Source organism: Gracilinanus agilis, chromosome 3 (genome assembly GCF_016433145.1).
Source record: "Gracilinanus agilis isolate LMUSP501 chromosome 3, AgileGrace, whole genome shotgun sequence".
Lineage (NCBI taxonomy): Eukaryota > Metazoa > Chordata > Mammalia > Didelphimorphia > Didelphidae > Gracilinanus > Gracilinanus agilis.
This window is the reverse complement of record NC_058132.1, coordinates 64,012,303-64,036,101: the sequence shown is the minus strand read 5'-3', so window position 1 is coordinate 64,036,101 and position 23,799 is coordinate 64,012,303. Positions and strand designations below refer to the sequence as shown.

The 23,799-nt window shown below is 49.3% G+C and overlaps 2 protein-coding genes across 3 annotated transcripts; one reads left to right on the top strand and one right to left on the bottom strand.

Moving 5' to 3' along the window:
- Positions 1-320: 320 nt before the first annotated feature.
- On the bottom strand, positions 321-17,502 carry CNKSR1 (connector enhancer of kinase suppressor of Ras 1). Its single transcript, XM_044671357.1, has 21 exons — positions 17,451-17,502; positions 10,941-11,098; positions 10,312-10,493; positions 9,690-9,774; positions 8,702-8,743; positions 8,448-8,567; positions 7,541-7,600; positions 7,300-7,368; positions 6,429-6,530; positions 6,285-6,346; positions 6,116-6,192; positions 5,215-5,357; positions 4,748-4,784; positions 4,262-4,434; positions 3,013-3,086; positions 2,657-2,728; positions 2,073-2,146; positions 1,636-1,697; positions 1,427-1,523; positions 1,067-1,251; positions 321-927 (listed from the first exon to the last, which is right to left on the bottom strand). Exons 1-21 carry the CDS (start codon positions 17,500-17,502, stop codon positions 682-684), a joined length of 2,172 nt encoding a protein of 723 aa, XP_044527292.1. The 3' UTR covers positions 321-681.
- Positions 9,685-23,758, top strand: LOC123243170 (putative transmembrane protein ZNF593OS). Of its 2 annotated transcripts, XM_044671358.1 has the most exons (4): positions 9,688-9,770; positions 22,515-22,605; positions 22,897-22,996; positions 23,377-23,758. In XM_044671358.1, exons 3-4 carry the CDS (start codon positions 22,952-22,954, stop codon positions 23,521-23,523), a joined length of 192 nt encoding a protein of 63 aa, XP_044527293.1. In that variant the 5' UTR covers positions 9,688-9,770; positions 22,515-22,605; positions 22,897-22,951; the 3' UTR covers positions 23,524-23,758. The 2 variants fall into 2 exon arrangements, with proteins under 2 accessions (XP_044527294.1, XP_044527293.1); XM_044671359.1 differs by lacking the exon at positions 22,515-22,605 and having other exon boundaries at positions 9,685-9,770.
- The last annotated feature ends 41 nt before the right edge of the window (positions 23,759-23,799 follow it).

The window sequence follows — 23,799 nt, the reverse complement described above, 5'->3', positions numbered from 1 at the left end:
TCAGTGATTCCTGGAGGTGTGCTTCTTGGGGGAAAAAGGAGGATTACCTACATAACCCCTGAAGTCAGACTAAGTTCTCATCCAGGTAGGACAAAAAATTCAGACCTTGCCAGTTCCCAATATTATAGTAGGCTATTTAGACAGGAGTGGTGCAGTGGATAGAACGTGTAGTCAGAAAGATCCAAGTTCAAATCCAGCCTCAAATATTTACTAGCTGTGTGACCCTGGGCAAATCACTCAACCCTCTCTGCCTCTGTTTCCTCAACTGTAAAACAAGCTGAAGAAGGAAATGGCAAACTATTCCAGTATCTTTGCCAAGAAAATCTCAAATGAGGTCACAGTCAGACATGACTGAAACAATTTAACAACAATAATAAAATTTAGATAGTTCCCCTTTGATGGTGAAGGGGTTGCCCATCCAACAACTCCAGTGAGTTTGCTGATCAAAATCACAGAAGGTATTGCAAGTTTTGGAGAAACTATATAGAACTCTGGGACAGCTACAGATTCACCAGAATGTCAGGTATTGCCCCACAGGCAACCCTGAATTTAGTTTCTTCCAAGGAGAACATTCCTTCATGTGTTCTCTATAGTTTTTGTGGAGTCCAGAGTCCTTTGTATGACTTTGCATGAATTGTTTCAGCTGTTTATGGGCCCCTTTGCATCCTCCTCTCCCCACAGTCAAAGGTCAGGGGGCCTTGGGCATGGGGGGTCAGGAGGCAGGTGCTCTTTGGGCTCAAAGGAAGTCCCATCCTCAGGTTCAGGAGTCCGAAGGCAAGAGGCCCCCTCAGCTCCCGTCCCAGCCCAAGCTCCAGGTCTGTCTGAGAGTAATTCTTGGTTCTTCTCTTTCCACCTCTGGAACTTTTCAGAAGTCAAAGTGGGATCGTTCAGCACCTCGTCGAGGACCTGCAGCTCCTGCAGCTTTGCCTGGGAATCAGGGAGGACAGAAGGGGGACCAGTGCTGAACATGAGTGTCTCCCCAACCCTCACCAGTCCCCCACAAGCCCAGGGATTCTCTCCTCTCCTCCTTCCCAAGATCAGGGCTAAGACCAAAGCCAGAGCTAACCTTGAGCGTGCTCTGCAGGCAGCGCACGTGGTGGGCCCGCTCATTGAGCTGGGGGTCGCGAGCACGGCGCAGGAAAGAGCGGCGACATTGTTCCTGGGTCAGGAGGTGTGGGCGCCCCAGAAAGGACACGCCTCCTTGTTGGAGGCCCCGGACCAGGTGCTCCAGAGTTCCATCACCGCTGCTGTCTGAGGCTGGGGATATATGGGGTGCAGGAACAAGGCCCCAGCTAAGGTTATGCCCCCTCTCCAAACTCCCTTCACCCTCCAACGTCTCCTTCCTTTACCCGACATCTTCCTCCCCATCTCTTGCCTGCCAAGTACCAGCCTCCCAGTTCATTCCCTCCCCAACTACAGTGTCTACCTGTTGAAGGGCTATGTGACACCCGGGGGCTGCCTTGAGGGGTTGTGGCTGAGGGGGAGCTATCTCCATGGGGAGAGCTCCAGGCTCCTGGGCTGGGCTGAGAGACAGGAACAATGTTAGTCTAGGCTTCTTCAGGATGCAAACACCCTCCCATCCCATCGTCATCCCTTCTTCTTCATCCCTTCCCTCCCTGTCCCCTGGACACTCACTGAGGCTGGGCGGGACCCTGTCTCCTCATCTGGGTCTTCAGCTTCTGTTTCACTATAACAGTCTGGTGGAAGAAGGGGCAGTGTGAAGCCAGGGAAGAGACTAAGGACTCAAGGCTGCCCTTTTTCATGTCCTAGATCAGTGATTCCCAAAGTGGGCACCACCGCCCCCTGGTGGGTGCTGCAGCGAGCCAGGGAGGCGGTGATGGCCACAGGTACATTTATCTTTCCTATTAATTGCTATTAAAGTTTTTTTTAATTAATTTCCAGGGGGATAAGTAATATTTTTCTTGGAAAGGGGACGAAAGGCCAAAAAAGTTTGGGAACCACTGTAGATCATATGGGAGGGTAGGGAGATTGGTAACAAGAGGGACCTTGGTACTATGTTGGGGAGGATCTCTGGGGAAGAAAAGGGCCTATGCCCCAGGGACCACCCTCACCTTCCTCTCTGGGTGCAGGAGTTCGGCTATGAGACTGGTACTTGGAGATGCAGGTCACCAAGTGACTCACCCACCTGCCAAAAAAGCGGAAGGGCTAAGTGGTGATGGGCAAAGGGCAGGACAAATGGAAAGAGTGGGCAAGAAGGGAGAACATGTATCTTTTTTCTTTTTATTAACCCCTGTTTTCTGACTTAGAATCAGTACTAAGTATTGGTTCTAAGGCAGAAGAGCAATAAAAGGACTAGGCAATTGGGGTTAAGTGACTTGCTCAGGGCCACACAGTTAGGAAGTATTTGTGGCCATATTTGAACCCAGAACCTCTCACCTCCAGGCCTGGCCCACTGAGCCACCTTCCAGCCCCTGTCTAGTTTGACTTCAAACTAGACAGAACAAAAAAAAATGGGGGGGGGGGGGAGAAGGAGAAGAACTTCCCTGATTAAGTGCAGTACAGAAGGGAAGGGTTGGGAGAAAGAGGAGAATGGGAATAGGGATGGGGTAAGGGATAGGGTTGGGAGTGGGAATGAGGATACAGATGGGGACAGGGATGGAGACAGGAGGGAAAGGAATAGGAACCAATCTCTCACATGCTCAAGTCAGCCAGGGTGTCTGCAGCAAAGATGAAGGGCTTGTACATGTCATGGGTAAGCTGGAACACACTGCGGGGAGGGAGAAAGAGCAAGGCCACTCCCAGGCCAGACCCTGACCCCCAAACCACTGAAAGACCATCATTCTCCTCCCTAACAAAGCAATTCTTCCCAGTCTGACTCTCCTCCCATGTCCTCCCCAAATCTGACCTCTATTCCTCATCTCCCCCACCTCCTTCTCCTACCCCAGGTCTGACTCCATTCCTTCCTATCTCCTCCCCCTGCCCCAAATCTGATCCCATCTCTCCGTCTCCTCCCCAAGTGTGCCCCCAGCCTCCTGTGTCTCCCTCTCTCACTATTTCTTCTTCTGGTCCCGACCGCTCTCCAGGCTATAGTTGGAAACGTTGATCAGCCCTTCAGCCTTCTCATCCTGGGGGAGACAGATTTGAAGAAGAAGAGAAGACTCAGACAATTCAGAATTCTCCAGTATAGACGAAGTTCTACCCAGGGATCTAAAGGAGGAATATCACCCCAGAGATCTCTAGGTTGGTGGGGAAGAAGAGAGATGGTCAGAAAGGTGACCCTGTGGTCCTAGTGAGCACAGATAAGAGGTGGGCAGAGGGATGAGCTGGTTGTTCGGCTGCTGCCCTTCATACTTGAAGAGCACTAGAATGGCATCACTGATGATGTCTTCTGACACGAGCATAAATTGGATTTAAGTGGGGCAGAACTGCACAAAGTCATAGGCTTCACTCTGTCTTCCAGAGTCATCAAAGTTCAGTGGCAAGACAAAAGTCAAGATGACCGGCGATGGCCCAGGAGGCAGTGGATGACCTCGGCATCTTTGATGTCTGACCAAGCTCTGAGCACTCCACAACACTCACTTCCACTGCCTTCATGGCCATTGGATCAAATTGTTCCCATCCTCCCCTTCCATCAGCAAAGACTTCACATGCTTGCGGCAGACACTCTCCTAACTCACTGATGGGTTTGAGGCCTATCAGTTACCCCAAACTTGGTTTAACCCATCTGCAGAGATGGCTTAGAGCAGTGCTTCCCAAATTTTTTTGGCCTACCGCCCCCTTCCAGAAAAAATAGTACTTAGCCCCCTGGAAATTATTATTTTTTTAAATTTTAATAGCAATAAATAGGAAAGATAAATGCACTTGTGGCCATCACCGTTCCCCTGGCTCGCTGCAGCACCCACCAGAGGGCGGTGGCACCCACTTTGGGAATCACTGGTTTAGGGGATATGGCCACTGCATATACTACAGCTTCTTGGACCCGTAGGGGAGCGCCGAATTAGACGTGGACACCTAAGGTGGATGAGCAGCCCTGAAAAGGACTCCGAAAGTCCTCCCACCAGAGGGGCTAGTCTTCCCTGAACATCCCATATCAGCGGAGACAAGCAGAAAGGTAGACAGACAAGAGGATGAAGATAATAGAGAAGCGATAGATAGCCTCTAGCCAAATATTTCCCAGATAGATAGAGAAGGCAAGTCCATTGGCTGGGGATGAACTATACTGGACATGAGGGAGGATGCACTGAGGTCTGGGGTCTCCGGGGGTAGTTGCACATATACGGCTTTCTCCTACAGCCCTCACCTGGGGCTGTCGGTACCAGTAGAGGGTGTGACCCTTCAGTACCATCCAACATCGGCGCCAACGAGGACCCATGAAACCTCCAGGCACCTTCCGAAGCAGGAGCCACCCATCACACTCGGGTCGGCCTAACTCCCGGCACGACACCCGCCTCCGGCTCAGCCGAGTCGCCACCCCTGTGTGGTCCAAGGAAAAACAATCTTCTTTCTCCTGAGCCCTTCCCTCCATTCTGACTCCAAACCCAATTCCAAGGGGAGAGGAGGTCAGGATTAGAATCATGGAATTTGTAGAACATTCAAGCTGAACAGGACCTTAGAGATGATCTAGTCCAACTCCTCTCATTTTTACAAGGAGAAAGGCTAAGACAGGGCAAGGGACTTGCCCAAGAACACACAGCCAACCCACATCTTTATAGTACATCCCTGTGTCCACCAGAGGGATCCATTTAAAGGAAGGAGTGACCTTGTAATGTCTAGCAGGTTCACATACCTTTGGGTTTTGACTTCTTCCGACTGCAGGAAGGACTCTGCGGGCACAAAGATTGAATCTTAAGAGTTGGAAGAGACCTCAGTGGTCAGCTAGACCAATCCAGGCCTGAACAGAAATTCCTTCTCACAACTGATCAGTCTGATTAAAGACCTCTAGTGATGGAGAACCCTGACCTTCTGGAGAAACCGATTTGCCTTCAGACACCTCGTCTTCAAGCTTTTTTTATATTGAGTCAACATCTTTTTCCCTGCAACTCCCACCTACCTGCTTCTGGGGCGAAGCAGAACAAGGCTAACCCATTTTCTATATGCTAGCCTTTCAAATAACTGGAGAAAGTCGGTCTCCTCTTGGTATTCCCCAGGCTGAATAGGCCCAAGCTATTGCTCCATCTTGATTTTCCACTTCCAGTACTGGGGGAAGGGAGAAGGCCAGACCTAAGGACTCCTGCCCCTCAGCACCCGGCTTACCTTGTCTAAGGGCTCTGGGGATCCTTGATTCTCCGTTTTCTCTGAGGCTGGCTGGGCTGCTGGGTGGGGATCTGCCACTGTCGGGGAGCTAGGAAGCTTGTCAGAGCCCCAGATATTGCCAAAGCCTAAAGGTGTAGTTGGACCTAGGAAGACAAAAGCCTCTCAACACATGTTATGCTCTGGGCCTACAGAGAACCAGAGCTAGGAAGGGTCAGTGGTTTGGAGAATGAACAGCGGAATCCCGATGTTCAGACATTCATGCTAATAATACTGCTCTTCTGGGGTGGGGCTGGCTGGAGCATCCCATCAGTCTGTTATATGTGTTGGGATGGGGGTACAGCACAAAGGGAGACAGATATACTAGAGTACAAGAGATAGAATCATAGAATAATAAAACCAGAAGATTGGAAAGGGCCATAGAACATGGAATGTCAGACCTAGGAAGAACCTTAGAACAGAGAATGTCAGAGCTGGGAGAGAGCTTAGAACACAGAATGTCAGAGCTGGGAGAGACCTTAGAACAGAGAATGTCAGAGCTGGGAGAGACCTTAGAACAGAGAATGTCAGAGCAGGGAGAGACCTTAGAACAGAGAATGTCAGAGCTGAGAGGGCCTTTAGAATATAAAATGTTAGAATATAGAATGCCAGAACTTGACATGTTCTTAGAATATCAAATGTTGAAACATAGAATACTAGGGTCAAAAGTGACCATAGAGGTCATCTAGCCCAAATCCCAAAGGAAGAAACTAGACCTTAGTTTTTCTCCTACTGAAATCCAGAGAAGAGAAGGGACTCGTCCAGATTCATACAGCTGGACATAGCAGAGCAAGGACTAGAATCCATGTCTAGAACTCCCACGTGAGTGTTCTTTTCCTGACACCAACCACTTCTACCTTCCTACCTGCCTCAAGGGAGCTGGGAGATCTTGGATCTGTACTCTGGTCAAAGATGAAAACAGTAGCTTTTTCTTCTGAGGTCCTGTAGAAAACCCAGAATACAGGGACAAATAGTCACTCTTCTTCACATGCCATCCCCAACCCAGGACATACTCTACTGATAGAGTCTGTTACCTAGGAGATGGGGAGGCCAAGCCTGGTGATTGGCTCCTTGAGCAGGAACTATCCAAAGGGCTCTGAGGAATAAGAGGAAGAAATCATGAGTGAGGAACAAGAGAGGACAGAGAGCAGGGATAGGGATGGGGAAAAGAAACCTACCTGAGGGGCACTCTTGGGTACGGGGACAGTCTTCAGCACCAGTCTGAGTAGAGTTGGGTCCTGCAGCAGTTGCCTGTTCAAGCTAGCCCGGGGCCAGCCCACCTAAAGGACCAAGGCAGGGCAGAGACTTAAACAAGGACACTCTGAATTGGGAAATTAGGGCAAGGGCTGCTCCCCCCATCTCCACTCCCACTACTTATTGTTGAGACATTTCAGTTGTGTCCCATTCTTCATGAGCCCATTTGGGATTTTCTTAGCAAAGTTATTGGAGTAGTTTGCCATTTCCTTCTCTGGCTCATTTGCCAGATGAGGAAACTGAGGCAAAGAGGGTGAAATGATTTTACCCAGGGTCACCCAGCTAGTAAGTACCTGAGGTCACATTTGAATGTGGGTCTTCTTCCTGATTCCAGGCCCAGAATTTTATCCACGGTGCTACCTAGCTATGCACTCCCACCACAGTCCCCTGAGTCACAGGGGAGAGGTTCTGCTCCAGCTAGACAAACCTACTCTCCATCCTGTCTTCCCCCTTCCCCAGGTTGCACACCATACCCTGCTCTCTTCTAGGAAGTCTTCCCTGTGAACACCACTCAACTCATTAGCTCTATTCTCCAATTCTCCCCATCCACGTCTAACATTTCAACTACCACATGTGCTTGTATCCATGTGTCCATACCCTAGGTGTGCCGCTGCCATCTCTCCCCCTAGTCTGTGGACACCAAAAAGACAAGGAGTGAGTCTCCACATGGAAGAGGGCTCCTTCAAAGGGCTGGGATCCCCATTTCCAGACCCAGGTCCCACTCTTCTCTCCCAAGCCCACCACAGGGCGACTGAGTAGGGATGCTCCCATTCCTTCCCTTCCCAACAAACTTACCACCACTTGCCCATTGACCTGGACAATCTCGTCTCCAAGCAGGATCTGGGCACAATCGTCAGCAGGAGACTACGGAGGGAAAAGAGAGAGACGAGGGGCTTGGGGGGGGGGGGTGACAGGACTCTCTCCACACCTCGGAGCCTAGCAAGGTGCTAAACAGAGCACGAGGAACTCACAGACGGGGAGTCAGTCTTACATTCCTCTGTCAGGGTGGAAGGCTGGGGTGAGGGGGGCCTCTTACCTCTGGGGTTGTTCCAGACACAAAGTGGTGGCAGCTGCTGGTGGTCAGGATTTCAAGGCCCTGCATACAGACACAGCCAGGCACCCAGCAAGCTCAGTGAGGATGGGGAAGTGAGAAGTAGCAAGAGGACTTACAGTCAATCAACAAACACTAAGGGCTCACTCTGGGTGACTCAGGCCCTGTGCTAAAAACATCAGGACTAAGACATAAAGCAAAAAAGTGCTCCCAAGGAGCTCCTACTCTGCTGTAAAAGCAGAAAAGGCCCAGGGTGGGGAGTCTGAGAACCTGAGCTCTGGGCCCAAGTCTGTCACTGATTAGCTGTGTGACCTGGAGGAAGTCACTGAACTGCTCTGGCTTGGACTTTGGTTCTATAAATAAGGGGGATGACAGGTTGGTTTAGGGAAGGGGGTAACTAAAGACTTGATCCCTAAGACTCCTCCCAGCTCTGACATTCTCTGTTCTAGGGTTCCTCCTAGCTCTGATATTCTGGGTTCTAAAGTTCCTCCTGGCTGTGACATCCTGGGTTCTAAGGGTCCTCCAGCTCTGACAGTCTCTGTTCCAGGGGCTCTCCTAGCTCTGACACTTTATACTCAAGCATCCCGACTCTTTGCAAGGTCCTCTAATTGCAGGATCCAGGATCTCAATGGCTCCTATGTAAATATAGCTTTCCATCCATTGTCTCATCTGACTCCACTGACAATCCAGTGAGGTAGGGAGTGAAAGCATTACTGACCCCATTTTACGGAGGAGTAAACTGAAGCTCTGGTTGAAGGATTGTCTAAAGTCTCCAAGGCAATGTCAGAGCTGGAGAACTCAGCCCCAGATCCTGAGTCTCCTTCCCTCTCCTGTGCTGCTTCTCTTTCCTAGCTAAGGCCAAGGTCTAGAGCAGGGTCTGGGCCAGTCTCACCAGGGCTTCCTCTGGACACCTGGCTCGCAGCTCCACCAGCTCCAGGATAGCCAGCTGATCCAGCAAGTGGTCAGGGCTGAAGCTCAGAATGGCATCGCAGATGCTCAAAATGTTGTTACTCTGGGAATGTGGCGAGGGGCAAAGGGAGATGTGGGGAAAGGGGGAGAGAGATGAGGAGGTCTGGTCAGTCCCACTGAGCAGCCTTCCCATCTCCTCTCTGCACCACTGCTTCCCTCTCCTCCCATAATACTCACAAGCCTCAGGATCTCAGCCTCCTTTTTTGCCACTGGGTAATCCTAAAAGAAGAGACAGGAGGTCCAGATGGACCCCCAAATTGAACAGAGGAATCTGACTAGCTTTTGCATGAGACACTTCTTTCCTCTCTCTCCTGGAAGAATGGCCTCAGAGGAGACCACAGTCCCTCTTAAAACCAGACGGACACCAGGGATCAGAGTCCCCTATTCTCTGACAGCCTCGACCTGCTCTATTTCCTCTTATCATCACTTGGGGTCCCTACATCATGCTTGCAGGCAAAATAATCTCTGCTCTCTCCAGGGTCCCACTTGCCCCTTCTCAGACAGACACACGCACGTTCATATATTCTTTTCCGGGGCCACATTCAAATTCCTCATTCCCCAAACAGATCATCAGAGCCAGACTTCCCCACTGCATTCTCTTCTCAGGCTGGGTTCTAGGGCCCCGTATGCTTCTTCCTGCCTCGAGCTCATGCCTGCTAGTCCTAGACCTTTTTCTATGACCTGCCAAATAATCCCTCCAGCCTCTCCCTGGCTGCTCTCCCCCCCCATCTCCCAAAGAGGGGCTTTTTAGGGCCACATTCACAGCTCCTGCCTCTTCCCACCCAAGCTCCAAGCCCAGTCCAGCCCCTGGCCCAGGCTTGACACAAAAGTCAAGGTCAGGAAAGTATGGGGTGAAGGTGAGCCTCTGGAGGGAGGGCTTTGGTGAGTCAGGGTGGTAAAGACCAGGGAACCCAGTCTCATCCCAACTCCAGATCTCAAGTTCTAAACCGACATGCCTATTCCCCTCAAGTACCTGAAACCTCCGGTCTTCCTCAAGTGGCCAGTCACCCCTCTCCTGGCTCTGTCTGGCCCCCACACCCGATCCCTGTCTGATTCACAAGTTATAAAAAGCATTGCTAGGATCTGATTCCTCCTGCTCCGCCCCTCTGGGCTGGGCCCAGTATCACCTCTAGGCCTGTGGGGCAGGATTTAGAGGGTCACTCACCTCCTGCAAGGCCCGGGCCAGCTCCCTGCACAAGTCCCCGATTTCCTGGCAGGCGGAGAAGTCATTGATTTGAGAAAAAAGGTACCTGGGGGTCAGGGAAGGTTGAAAGACATCTGAGCCCCAGAGTTAGAGTCGCAGATGGCACAGGGCAAAGGACTTCACAGCCTTCCCCAGCAGAGGCTAGAATTGTGGGCATGAAGTCTACCCAGTTGGGTATTGGGGAGGTCCAGGGTCTGCCCAAGTCAAACTCGGTCTCATGGCCGGAATCCTTCATTTTACTTTGGTCCCCAGGAGTGTCTCCACCTGCCTCTGCCAGGTAGAGGGGGATATCATGGAAGGAACAAGGGTCTAGGAATCAAAAGCTTGATGTTTTGAGTGTTGGGTCTGCTGTCAAGTCTCATTGGATAACTCTGGGGAAGCGATTTAAGATAGAAACCTCAGTTAGAGTCTTATACAGCCTTGGCTACAAAATGGGGCCAATGATCCCTCTTTCCTGCAATCCTTCTGAGGACTGCATGGAACATGGGACTGGTGAGAAAGCCCTTTGCGAACCGTCAAGGTGTGAAGCAAACACAAGGGGCTATTACTGAGAATACGAATAATTATTCATTAGCAATATTACCTGTTGAGCCAGCAGAGAAGGGCCCAAGCTGCCCGGACTAGCTCGATGGCTCCGGTAAGGAGTTCTGGGGCGGGTTCCCCATTGGACTCAAGACAGCCCGGGACGAGGCTGCACAACTTGTGCGTGAGGGCCCGCAGCTGCTCTGTTAGCTTCCGGAGATTCTCAGTCTCTAGCCCAGAGCTCTGTGGCCAACGAGAGGAACATAAGCGGTTATCCCTCACCCCATCACCATCTCCCATATTCTCTTGTACCAGACCTTCTCAATGGGAAAATGGATTAGGAATGAGAGGGTTTAGGCTTACACTCCCAATTCTGTTCTTTACTACCTGTGTAACTTTGAGCAAATTCCCTAACCTCTCTGGGCCTCGGTTTCCTCAACTATAAAATGGGAAGACTGGACCCTTCCAACTCCGGGTCCCATGATCTTATAACTCAGCCCCAGCAAACAGGGCTGGGAGAAGGACAAGGATCCAGGACTCTGCATGATCAGAAGACCTAGGTTCTAGGCTTGGTTCTGCCCTCTGACCTCTATAGAACTTTGGGTAAATAACCCAGATTCTATAAGCCTACTAGATGGGTGGTGTCCCTGGAGAAGGGCCCTCCAGGAGGTGTCCTTGGTGCCTACTCACCAGAGTCCGGAGTTGTTCCACCCCATCTAGGATGAGTTCCTGATGACCAACATGGCAGACCCCCAAGTCCTCCAGGCTCCGAGGGCAGAGTTGAAGCAGATCACTCCCCACTAGGGCCCACTCCTCAAAGGGGTACTCCTGTACTAGGTCATCCAGACCTGGAGGAGGAGAGATCCAGGAGGGCATGAAGTAACAGGGCTTCCTCCCTCTCCCCTGCTTCCTATAGATAAGAGAGGGGCTACCATCACTGGCACTCACAAGCGAGTCCCAGACCTGCCCTCTGGGTATGTTTCCTCATACTTCCAGATCTGCTAGCTTCAAGGGTCCCTGGGTAACGCCAACTTTCATGGTGTAGAAATGGCCAAAAAGGCAGTGGGCAGTGTTAGATCTGGGAGTCAGGAATCCTGAGGGTCCAATCCTAAGGCAGACATTTCCTAGCTGGTCAACCCTAGGCAAGTCTCTTTATCTTCTCAGCCTGAGTTTCCTTATCTGGAAAATGGAGGTGACAATACCTTTCAGGTTTGTTTTGAGGATCAAAGGAGACGATAACTGTCAATTGCTTAGCACAGTGCCCGGTACACAGTAGGCACTAAATAAAAGTTTTGTTGTTCAAATGAGCCCTCTTCCTCATAACACCATGGACCAGAGTTATCCATAGGGTTTTCTCGGCAAGGATACTGGAGTGGTTTGCCAGTGGATAGTTTGGTTAGAGGTTAAGTGACTTGCCCAGGGTCACACAACTAGGAAGGGTACAAGGCTAGATTTGAACTCAGGTTTTCCTGACTCTAAACCCAGTATTCTTAAGCACTGAGCCACAGCTGCCTCTAGTTAAAAAGTAACTATTATTTAAGATCAATTAATTTGTTTGTTACAATAAAATACAGCTAACTCTCTCCCTCCTCTCCCCCATTAGAGAAGGCACCATTGAACAAAGATTTTTGTGAAAATCAAGTGAGATGACATATACAAGGTGCATTATATAAATGCTAATGATGACCGGTATGATCAGAAAAACCCTTCCCTTGCTCCCCTTAGGACAGGGAGAGCTTACAAAGAAAATGTGGCCTGGGAGCTCCCTGGAATAAGGAGACAGATCTGGGCTGGGAGACAAGTCACTGATCCCCTCTGGACCCATTTTCCATCTGCAAAGTGAGCCAGTTGGCCAAGATAAGAAGGGCTATCCCAGCCCTGACATTCCCTGTCCTATGGGGCCTCCCAGCTCCGACACCCTCCGTTCTCAGGACCCTCCCAGTTCTTCTATGGTTTTAATTAAGGAATCGTCTCCCTCCTTTCCACCCAGCTGCCAAACGGATATTCCTAAAGCCCAGCGGCCTGATGAGGTCACTCCCCTGCTCAACATCCAGGGCCTCCCTCCTCCCTCCAGGGTCAAATCCAAACTCCTCTGGCATTTCGAGCTCTTCACCAGCTGTCTCCAGCTGACATTTCTGCCCTTATTAGCCATCATGCCTCTCCATTCACCCTCTGGCACAGCCTTGCCAGTCTTCCCTGCCTCATCTCCCGTCTGGAATGCTCTCCCTCCGTACCCCGACACCTCTCAGAATTCCTAGTTTCCTTCCAAGCCAGGCTCAAATGCTCCTTCCATCCCAAGATCGTGGTGGATTCCCTTTCTCCTTCCCCGCTCCCAAGGCCCAGCACCTCTCCCACCCCCAGTTTATTTTCTAAGTGCCTCCTGGTAGTCATGTTGTCACCCCCTCAGAGGGGCTGGAAAGGGTTTTTTAAACTCTTCTTTCTGTCCTAGAAACAACTCTCAGACAGAGAGGCCAGAGCTAGGCAAATGGAGTTAAGTGACTTGCCCAGAATCACACAGCTAGAGTGTCTGCAACCAAATTTGAACTCCGGTCCTCTGGACTCCAGGTGTGGGGCTCTATCCACTGAATGACCTAGCTGTCCCCAGTGTTCTGTTTTTATCCTAGAATTCCCATCACTTAACACAGTGTCTGGCACCTAGTAGGGGCTTATTAATGGGTCAGCTGAAAGGAACACTAAAATAAAAAACTCGCAGGGGCAGCAAGGTGGCTTGGTGGATAGGGAGCCACCCCTGGAGATGGGAGATTCTGACCTCACATTTCCTAGCTGTGTGACCCTGGGCAAGTCACTTAACCTCCACTGCCCAACTCTTACCACTCTTCTCCCTGGGAACCAATACACAGTACTGATTCTAAGACAGAAGGTGAGGGTTTAAAAAAAAAAAAAAGATACAAAGTTCATAGCAGTCAAAAATTGACCAAGATGCTTGGCCTTTAGCTGTCTCTGATCTCCCCTTCTAAAGGGGTATGCTGGAGAGAGCTGATTGTTAAATTTTTCAGTGTGAGCATTTAGACCTAAGCAAAAGCTACAGATAATATTAATTATTTTAAACTTTATTATTACATATTATTTTGGTGGTGTTTTATTTATCATTTCGACTTAACAAAGCGATAGAAAGAGTGTTGTTAATGCAGATTAAACTTTGAATGCATGTCCTGAGCACTTGCTTTTTGGGAGAGCCAGTGGTTAAACATTTACCAGCCCCAAACAGGAAGAAGGGATTGTTTTGGTTGGAGAATAGGCAAAGACTTCGGGGAGAAATCTAGGAATCCTAGAGACCCGGGAGGGAATGAGAACAGCTACATGAGAGATGACCCCCTCGCTTCCCTTAAGGAATCTGGGCAAATCGTGGAGAAAGAAAACCCTTCTGGGGAGGCTTGTGGGATTCAGTTAGCAGCTCCCAGCTCCCTTCCTTTACTGCATTTGGGGGAGGGACTATTCTATACATCTTCCCCTTAATTGAGCTGGGGAATCAGGGCTCCTGGGTCCATCACACAGCAAGCTCTCCTCCTCCCCTCCCCCCCAATGAAATATACTACAATGGCCTTCTCTGAACAGGGAGCTCCAGATTTTCTCCTGATTTGCCAAGGTACCTAGTATAAGTTATTTCCCTTTTCTGGGTCTCCACTTCCCCTTCTGTAAATGCAGAGTTTGGGACTAGAGCAAGGATTTTTAACCTCTTTGGGGGGCCATGGACGCCATGGGGTGTCTGGTGAAGCCTATGGACTCCTTCTCAGACATTGTTTTTTAAATGCTTACAATAAAATACAGAGGAGAATAAAAGAAACCAATTGTGAAATAAAGCTATCAGATGTTTAAAAAACAAAGGAACGGACGAACTTCACAGAGGCAAATTCACAAACCCCAGGTTAATAATTTCTGGTTTAAATGGTTCATAGGCACCAACAGGCCATCTAATCCAACCTCGTCATTCTGCACATGTGGGAACTGAAGCTCAGGGAAGTTAAGTGACGAAGTCCACAGACAGTAAAGGGAAGGAGTCCATTTATATAGCACCTACCATGTGCCAGGCAATCCTGCAAGGTAGGTGCTATCCCCAATTTTCAGTTGAGGAAACTGAGGCAATATGACTTGTCCAGGGTCACCCCACTAATAAGATACCTGAGGCTAGAATTGGGATTCAAGTCTTCCTGACTCCAGCCCTGGTACTTTATGGATTAAATCATCAGCTAGCTGCAGCTTGGTAGGGTAGTGGATAGAGTACTCAGGCTGGAGTCAGGAAAACTCGCCTTCCTGAGTTCCAATCTAGCTTCAGACGCAACAGGTATGTCTCCCTGGGCAAGCCACTTCATCCTGTTTGCCTCAATTTCCTCATCTGTCAAATGAGCTGGAAAAGGAAAGGGCAAAACACTCCAAAACCTGGTTTGACTCAGTTTCCTCATCTGTCAAATGAGCAGGAGAAGGAAATGGCAAACTACTCCAGTCTCTTTGCCAAGAAAACCCCAAATGGGGTCATGAAGAGTTGGATGTGACTGAACAACAGCAAGACTGTCTTTAAGATGGTAACCTTCACAAATTGGGCTTGATTCTAGGCCCTCTTCAAGGTTCCCTTCTCTGTTTCTAAATTCCTTTCTAACCCTGAAAAAAAAATTCTCTGCTTCTCTTAGATTCAACCTCTCAGTGAAGACCCTCTAGTCACTTACTTCTCCATCTCACCCACTCATCATCTGAGGGTTCCCTTCCCCTGCTCCCCCCTTTCCAAGATGGTTCGGACACCTTGCTGGTCAAAAGCCCACAAATTAATAGAAAGAGCAATGGCTTGAGTCCCTGTATGACCTTAAACAAATTAGTGCTTTCCTCTGGGTCTGTTTCCTCCTTTATAAAACCACAGGGTTGGACCAAATGACCTATAAATTCCCTGCTAGCTCCAATTTTATGACACTGTGACCACTAAGCCTGCACAAAGCCTATTTCTGTGGCTCTTCCCAAAAACCTGTTCCTGGTTCTCCTCCTCCAGGAAGCCTTTCCTGACTCACCCTACCTGGTTTCTGCTCTCTACTCCCTCCCCACCTTTCCTAGCACTTGTTTCTATAACTCTCTACACTTGGGAGAATTAAATGTGTTGGTCTTTGACCTGGGTGTACCTTCCCTTTAGGACTGGGGGCTCCCTGAAGGCAGTCCAGGGGTTCTTAACCTGGGGTCCATGAATTTATTTTCTTAAAAATATTTTGATAAGTCTATTTCAATCCCATTGGTTTCCTTTGTAATCCTATTCATTTTATCTTATACATTTAAAATTATGACTGGGAAGGGATACCATCTGACTTCACTATAGTGAAGGGTCCATGACAAAGAACTGCTTTAGAAACTTTTTCTCTTAACCTTAAAAATAGCAGCTACTAATACCTAGGAGCATTTATACAGTGTATTTAAGTTTGTAAAGCACTTTCCAAATATTATCTCATTTTTACCCTCAAAACAGCCCAAGGAGGTAGGTGCTATTATTTGTTGCCATTGTGATAATTAGATGAAGTCTCCACTGCCCATCTTTAGATTTAATCACCAAAGGTGAGAACACCTCTAATTCTGGGAGGTAATCAACTGACCCGCCCCCTAGGCAGTCTATGAGAATTGTCTATTGTGATTGGACATGCAAATTAGAAGGGAGGAACAGGAATGACACATAAGTGACCCCTTTAATAGGAGAAGGTCCTCAGTCAGCTGATGTCTTCGGAGGAAGAGAGCATCTGGTGAGGACCTCTTCTGGATCATGGAGGAGTGTTGGAATGCTGAGACTCTGTTGGGACCTCTGACTGCTTCCCTTTGAATTGTATATATTGAACCCATAAAACCCCTATTACACCCTTACACCATTTTACAGTTGAGAAAATTAAGGCAGATTGCAGTTAGGTGGCTTGCTAAGGGGCACACCTGGTATCTGAGCCCAGATTTGAACTTGCCCAAAAGTGGAGTTAAAGATTTATGGGCAAATGACTTGGGCCTCCTCCCATAGGTTCTAAGCAAATCACTTCCTCCCTTTTCAGTCTCTCCAACTGAGAAATGGGTCTAATGATAGCTTCCTCCAGATCTCAGTAGTCTTTTGAAGATGGAGATAATATGGGGCTGTTTTTATGTTCGCTCTGATTATAGCCCAGTTTCCTTCCCCAAACCTTCAATCCCTGAAGATGTAAACCCTCTAAGGACAGGTAACAAGGAGAGTGTGTGACTCCTGGGAACCTGAGAAGGCTTAACCTCCTGCTACAGGACCCTGAGGGTGTCACTTAAAATAACCAATGAAAACAACAACAGCATAGATTAATTACCTGCCAGCAGTCAGGTACGGGAGGATAAAAAGGAAAAAATGAAAGTCTCTGCCCACAAGAAGCTGACATACCCCAAGGACAGACAACAAAAACCGCACATAAATAAATCCATACAGAATACATACTGGGTACATTTCAGGTAGAGTTAGTAACAGTTGTGGGACCCTGGGCAAGTCACTCAACCCCAACAGCCTAAGCTTTTGCCACTTTTCCGTCTTAGAATTGATACTAGGATAAAAGGTAAGGGTTATTTGGGGGGGGGGGGTGTGGGAGATCAGGAAAGTCCTTTGAGCTTGTACGGAAATGAGGCAGAGATGAAGTTGTGCCAACCTCCCAGCGCCTCAGTTTCCTCGTCTGCAAAAAGGGGCAAAAATGTACCTACACAACTTATCTCACCTAGGGTTGGGAGGGAAGTGCTTTGCAAATCTTAAATCGCTCCAGAAATGAATGATTATTTTAGGAGTGTCTTGCTGTCTCTTTAAGACAGGAAGGGGTGTGGGGTGGGATGGGCCTGCAATTCTGAAACTGGAAGGACCCCTAAGAAGAGGTCATTGCCTCCATCCCCCGGCCTCCAAACAGGGCTGAGGACCTTCTCTTCCTTATATCACTCGCGCCCCGGGGAGGACACCCTCCTTTCCAAGAAGGGTGGGAGCTCAGAAACCCGGAACCCACAACTTCAAGGCTTCCCATCTTTGGGAGGGCAGTGTAAATAGGGCACCCGCCCTCAATGTCAGTGTAAACAACCCCTCCCGGTTCAGGCCAGTGTAGACCAGGAGCCCCCCCCTCTGACACACACAGTGTCTTACTGCCAGATTCCTGGAGTACGCTCTCCCTCCTCCCCACAAGACGTCGGCGGATGTAGACACCACCTGCCAACCCAGGGCAGACCACTACCCACCTCTCAACCAGGCCACCACCGACCCAGGACCCCAGGATGCCACCGGCTCCATCGCGAAACCCGGACCGTCCTGTCCGGAAAATTTCCGCCCCCGAAACCCAGAGATGTCCCGAGGGTTTGGGGCGGGCGGGCGGGGCAGGGGGCGGAGCCTGCCACATACCTGCGCCCACGTGGCCCGTGCCAGGTGAGCATCCCGGCGCACCTATTGGCTCGGCCGCTCAGCCCCGTCTGCCAGGAGAGCCCGCCCCCTCCTCAGCCCCACCCCACTCCCCAACTCTAGCCCCGGGGCAGGGGGCGGACGCTGCTGGGGCGAGAGGGGGGGGCGCCCACGCCTACCGGTTTGGGACTGCGAATCCCTCGGGCTCTGAATCATCCACCCGGTTTCCCTGCATGGACTGCTGCTCCTGGGCACAGTCGGGCTGGGGGTTGGGGGTTGGGGGTAGAGTAAGGGTCACTGACCCACAAGCACAGCGCTTTCTGGTTACAAAACCCCTTACAGCCCTCCCGCCGTCATATGATCCCACACTGACCCAGGAGGGTGGAAATTGAGGGTCAACAAAAAGAAAGGGCTTGACCCCCGGGCTTGTGGCGGGTTAAGTAGCAGAGGGGACACCGGAGGGCGCGGCCCTCAAGATGCCACAGCACGCTGAGACTGGACCAGAATCAGAACCAAGGGCTGGAGGGTGTGAGTACCACAGGACCGGGCGAGCCTCTCCTCCAGAATAGCCAGCCCCAGCCCGCTAAGGTCAATGGGGGTCAGGTGCCTAATTAATCAGTCCACAAGCATCTCTTGAATCCCTGCTATGTGCCAAGCTGGAGGAGGTGGTGACTGGAGAGATGGCTTTGGAATCAGGAAGGCCTGTGTACAAAGTGTCACCTCTGACACACACAGGCTGGGTGACACTGGGAAGTCACAACCACTTAGGATCCCAGGACAGCTACCTAAGAGCTGTAAAATAAAGGTGCATCCCAGAGGAGAGAGAGCCAAGCCTAGAGACAAGAGGTCCTGGGTTCAAATCTAACCTCAGGCACTTCCTAGCTGTGTGACCCTGGGCAAGTCACTTAACCCCCACTGCCTAGTCCCATGTTGGTGAACCTATGGTACTGGAGCTGGAGAGGGGCTGCTCTCCTTCTCCTCTTCATAGTTCCTGAGGACATTTTTCATATCTTCTGCCCAGGAGCCCAATGGGAGCCCTTCTTCCTTCCCCTGTCTGGAGTAAAGGGGGGGGGGGTTCTTGAGGGTTGCTGTTTGAGTACTTGGTCTCTAAAAGGTTTGCCTTCACTGCCTTAGCCCTTGCTGTTCTTCTGCCTTAGAACTAATATACACTCTTGATTCTAAGACAGAAGGTAAGGGTTAAAAAAAAAAAAATCTGGCCTCAGACACTTCCTAGTTGAATAACTCTGGGCAAGTCACTTAACCCCCAATTGTCTAGCCCTTACTGCTCCTTTGCCTTAGAACTAATACGTATTCTTGATTCTAAGAAGGAAAAGGTTTTTTAAAATTGCAAAGAAAGTGGGACTCTGTGTAAATAGTCACTTAGAGGTGGTTCCCTTCACCAAGGACAGCAGCCTGACCCACAGAAACCATCACCAAAATAACCAGTCCGTATTGCTCTCATGGGATTTATAATCTACCAAGGCCTGAGATTCTGTGGGGAAATAAGAAAAACAAATCCAGTAAACTCATTTCAGAATAATTGCTTTCCTTTGTAGCCCTGGGGAATTTAGTTTATGCTTTTAAACATTCTGTTTCTCTCCACTGCCAAAGGAGTCCACGATGAACAAAAAGCCAAGGTTCCCTGGGACTAGGTGAAGTACAACCAATAGGGCCCTAGAAAGGTAAATACTAGATATTGATATGGTAGAATTGAAGTTAGAGCTCCAAGGATTCTAATCCTATCTGATTCACACAACCTGTGAGCATTCTCTGCACTTCACCTATAAAAGAGAGGGGATTGGGGCAGCTAGGTGGCTCATTGGATAGAAAACCAGGTGCAGAGACGGGAGGTCTTGGGTTCAAGTTTGGCCTCAGACACTTCCTAGCTATGTGACTTTGGGCAAGTCATTTAACCCTAGTTGTCTAGCTCTTACTACTCTTTCTGCCTTGGAACTGTAAGAGGGAGATTTTTAGGAATTTTTTAAATATATATTTAAAGTGTGGCCGCCAGGAATCAACAATTCAGATTGATTCCATAATTAAAATAGACCCAAGTCAGCATCTATTTTATATAAATGAATATATTTAATTTATATATATAATATATATTAAATATATATACTTATATATATTTAATTTTTTATATATAATATAAATAATGTTCTCTTACAGAACAGATTTTGAAAATAAATAACTATAATAGGGGAGTGGCCTGGATGAGTTCTGAGATCCCTTCCAGCTGTCTGAATTTCACATACAAAATGTCAGGGGGTTGAGGAAGACTAAAAACTGCCTTTTCAAATTGCCACTGCAGCAAAGCCTTTAAGGAGTCAATTGTTTCAAGGGCTACCAGCACCAAGGGGTACATGTTGCATTCTTCACCTTCTCATTTAGGTTTTCTTGGTAAAAATACTGCAGTGGCTTGCCACTTCCTTCTCCAGCTCACTGTACAGATGAGGAAACTAAGGCAAACAGAGTGGAGTGACTTGCCTAGAGTCACACAGCTAGTAAGTTTCTGAAGTCAAATTTGAACTCAGGAGGGAGTCTGAAAATGCTTCAATCCAGGTGAAGGAAAAAACATCAGGTATGCAGCCAGAAGATAGAGGCCATATATAGTCCTGCCTCTGCTCCTTGGCAAATAATGCCACTTTTGAAAGTCTCAGTTTCTCCCTTCATAGAATGGGTAGTAACTACATCATGAGATGAACATGTTGAAGGTCCTTTCTGAACCTTAGACCATTGCAGAAATGAGATTAGAACCTCATGCTGGACTGAAAGGGACACTTTCTGTGCTCTCCCAGGCTAGGGCTGCTCTGTAGTTATCAGCCTAGTGAGGAAGAAATGCAGTTCAACATTTATTAAGGGAGAACAAATGTGCTCTAAGAGTGTAATTTGGAGTCAGAGGACCTGAATTCAAATCCAGTTGTACTACCTGTGGTGGCCTTGGGCGAGTAACCCCTTCTCTGGGCTTATTTACTCTTCTGTAAAATGAGATTGAATTAAACAAATCCTGAAGTCAGCCAACAAGCATTTACTTGTGCTTACTATTATACCAAGAATTGGCAAAGATACGGGAGTGGTCGCCATTTCCTCCTGCAACTCATTTTATAGATGAAGAAATTGAGACAAACAGGATTAAGTGACTTGACACAGAGTCCCACAGCTAGTGTCTGAGGTCAGATTTGGACTCAGGAAGATGAGTCTTCCTGACTCCAGGCCTGGCACTCTATCCACTCTATGCTATGTAGCTGCCCACAGATGGAACAGACGGGAGGTAATCTGAAAGGATAAGGCATTAGCAGCGAGGATCCAGGAAAGGACTCTTAAAGACTAAAGCGAGATTTGGGCTGAGTCTTGAAGGAAGCCAAAGAACCGATCCGAGGTGAAGGGCAGAACACTTCAGTGTGGAGGTCAGCCAATGCAATGGCCCAGGGGTAGGAGTTGAGTAAACTCTGAACTCTGAACAGATCTGGTTTGTCATCGGGGTGGAGGGAAGAGTAAAGTGTAAGCTGGAAAGAGGAATGGACCAGGTTATGGAGCATTATATTTGATCCTGGAAATTACAGAGCCAACTAGAGTTTATTTCGGGGCAGGTTTGTAACATGGTCAGACCTTTGCTTTAGAAAAATGTTGGGAGATGAGGAGAGAATGGATTGGATTGGATTGGGAAACTCTGGAGGCAGGAAGACAACTGCTGGAGTGGAGAGGGGCTGAGGGCCTAGACTCAGGCTACCGTTGTGGCTCTAATAGTGGAGAGGAGGGGAGGTAGTCAGGAGATGCTGAGAAGGTAGAAACAAGATTTGGCAACTGATTGGAATGTAGAGTGTGACAAGTCAAGAATAACACTGAGATTTCTAGCATTGGAGGATGTTGGTGCTCACAATATTAACAGGGGTAGATACTTCCTAGTTTTGTGACCCTAGGCAAGTCACTTATACTCTTGTTTTAGAATTGACACTAAGACAGAAGATAAGAGTTTTTAAATATATTTATTATATATATCTTGATAGGGAGATCTAGAAGGGTGGGGAAAGGTTTATGGGAAAAGATAAGGAGTCATTTTAGACATGTTGAGTTAACAATGCTTCTGGGACATCCAGTGAGATACTCAAGAGAGAATTGGTGACTAGATCATCAGAGAGACTAGAGATGTGTCTATTGATGTGGAAAGCACCTTCCTAAAAAATGATCACCCATGGAAGTTAATGAGGTGACCAAGTCGGAGTATGGAGTGAAAAGAGGACTTAGGACAGCGCCTTGGGGGACACCCAAAGCTGGAGGACAATGTGAATGAGGAACCAGCAAATGAGACTGAAGAGTGATTGGGCACAGATGAGAACCAGGAGAGAACAGTGTCACGAAAACCTAGAAGCTTGAGTATCCAGAAGGAGACGATTGACAGTGTCAGAAGCAACAGGGAGGTTAAGATGGATGGGGGGGGCTGAGAAAAGGCCATTCCATTTGGCAGTTAGGAGATTACTGGTAACTGGAGCAAGCAGGTTCAGTTGAATGACGGTGAGCTCAGAAGCCAGACTGCAGAGGGTTTAGAAGACTGGGAGGAGGGGAAAGCAAAGGCCCCGATTATAGAGGACCTTAGAGAGTAGAGGAGAAAGAGAAATAAAGGGGCACAGATAGTGTCAAAAAGAGGCTTCAAATCCCTAGCTTCCTTACTCTGTGCCACTGCTGGCTGCCTCCAGGGAGCCTGAAGTCTCACCGCATATCCAAATAGGGTCTGGGACCCCAAGCCAGGCAGAAACAGGGGTCTTCTTTCACCTCTACCCTGGATGAAGCATAAACTGCTGGAGCATGGCCTTCTCTCTCCTTGAATCTAGGTGCCTGCCTCCATGGCAGGAAGTGGGGTGGGCACAAAGGCCTGATTCCAGCCTGATGCTGATATCTCTTGACAGCTGCCGCCCAGACTGGCCCAGCAAGGGGAGGGGACCTGATTTAAAGGGCCCGCTGCCACCCCGGCTGACTGCGAGTCGTGGGCAGCCGCAGGTGAGCATCCTCTCCAGGCGTCCATACCATTGGGTTGGGGGGAGATGAAAGGAGCATTCTTGGCATGGGGATGAGGGGTAGAAAGGACAATTCGGGACTGGAACAGAGCTGAGCACCCAGTAACGAAGAAAGTCGGAGACTGCGTGTGCGTATGTGCGTCTGAAGGACGGTAAGCAAAAGTGGGGACACAGTTAAGATGTAACCCTCAGCGTTCTTGCCCCCTCCCCCTGACCCAATTTCTGTTCGCTGGCATTGGGAATGCCAAATTCATTCCCTTCCTGCCCTTACCAGACCACCACCAGAAAGACAAGGACACCCATATGTGCCCCCCAGCCGTAGGCCAATCATGCGCTTTGGAAGATTGACCCCCGGCTACTTTCGGAGACTAGAGGTAACTCCCTTCACCCCCTAACCTCCCCCATTTCCTTCTCCTTTACCCACACCCCACCACCCCAGGAGGCAGCCAGGCACGTTGCATGCCGCCTGAGCAGCTGGGCCCCATATCCCAGCTCTGCAGCACTGATGCGAGAGAGCATCGGGATGGAATGTCCCTGGGAGGGAAGTCATCCTCTTGCCCTTCCTGACCCTAAGGAGGAAGGGGGGTTGGGAGTTACTCTCATCTCCCACCCAGTCCCGCTCCTTCTCCTGGGTACCCCTCCCAATCTCCCAGGTCTGGTTCCATTAGGCCAGAGAGAATACCCTGGGATTTCAACAGACTCCTTGGCTGCCTCAGCCCTCCCAACACTGCTCTCTTTCTGCCCCATTACCCAGATGCAAGTGGCTGGGGAGCTGGAGGCAGAGCCCCGGAACCAACTGATGGGTGCCTTGGCCACATTGCTGGCTGTGTGTGGCCTAGGGCTCTCCTTCTACAGTGTCCGACAGCTGATGGATCAAGGAAAGTCCCCAAAGACACCATGATAGGAGATGGAACCCCTGGAAGTATGGGAGAGCAGGGGGCCCCAGCATCCATCTGACCCAATTATCCAGAAGAACCATTCCTCCTACCCTTGTCCCACCAGATGGTGGCCCCAGCAGGCTGGGAGGCCATGGGGAAGAGGGCGGGGTACAGGGAGCACCTATGCCTGCCTAAGCTGAAGAAATGGGAGCCTTGGATGGAATAAACCTGGAAATTGCAAGGAGCAAATATAGAAGACTTGCCATGCTTGGGGCTCCTTCTGGTAACTCAGGTCCAAA

Excerpts from the sequence above, each read along its gene's own strand:
- CNKSR1 (XM_044671357.1), bottom strand. The coding sequence starts at position 17,502 with ATGGAGCCGGTGGCATCCTGGGGTCCTGGGTCGGTGGTGGCCTGGTTG. Across the intron at positions 9,775-10,311 it reads CTTCTCTGCTGGCTCAACAG|GTACCTTTTTTCTCAAATCA; the intron begins GTAATATTGCTA and ends CCTGACCCCCAG. Across the intron at positions 6,347-6,428 it reads TACCCAAGAGTGCCCCTCAG|AGCCCTTTGGATAGTTCCTG; the intron begins GTAGGTTTCTTT and ends CTTATTCCTCAG.
- LOC123243170 (XM_044671359.1), top strand. The coding sequence starts at position 22,952 with ATGCGCTTTGGAAGATTGACCCCCGGCTACTTTCGGAGACTAGAG. Across the intron at positions 22,997-23,376 it reads GCTACTTTCGGAGACTAGAG|ATGCAAGTGGCTGGGGAGCT; the intron begins GTAACTCCCTTC and ends CCCATTACCCAG.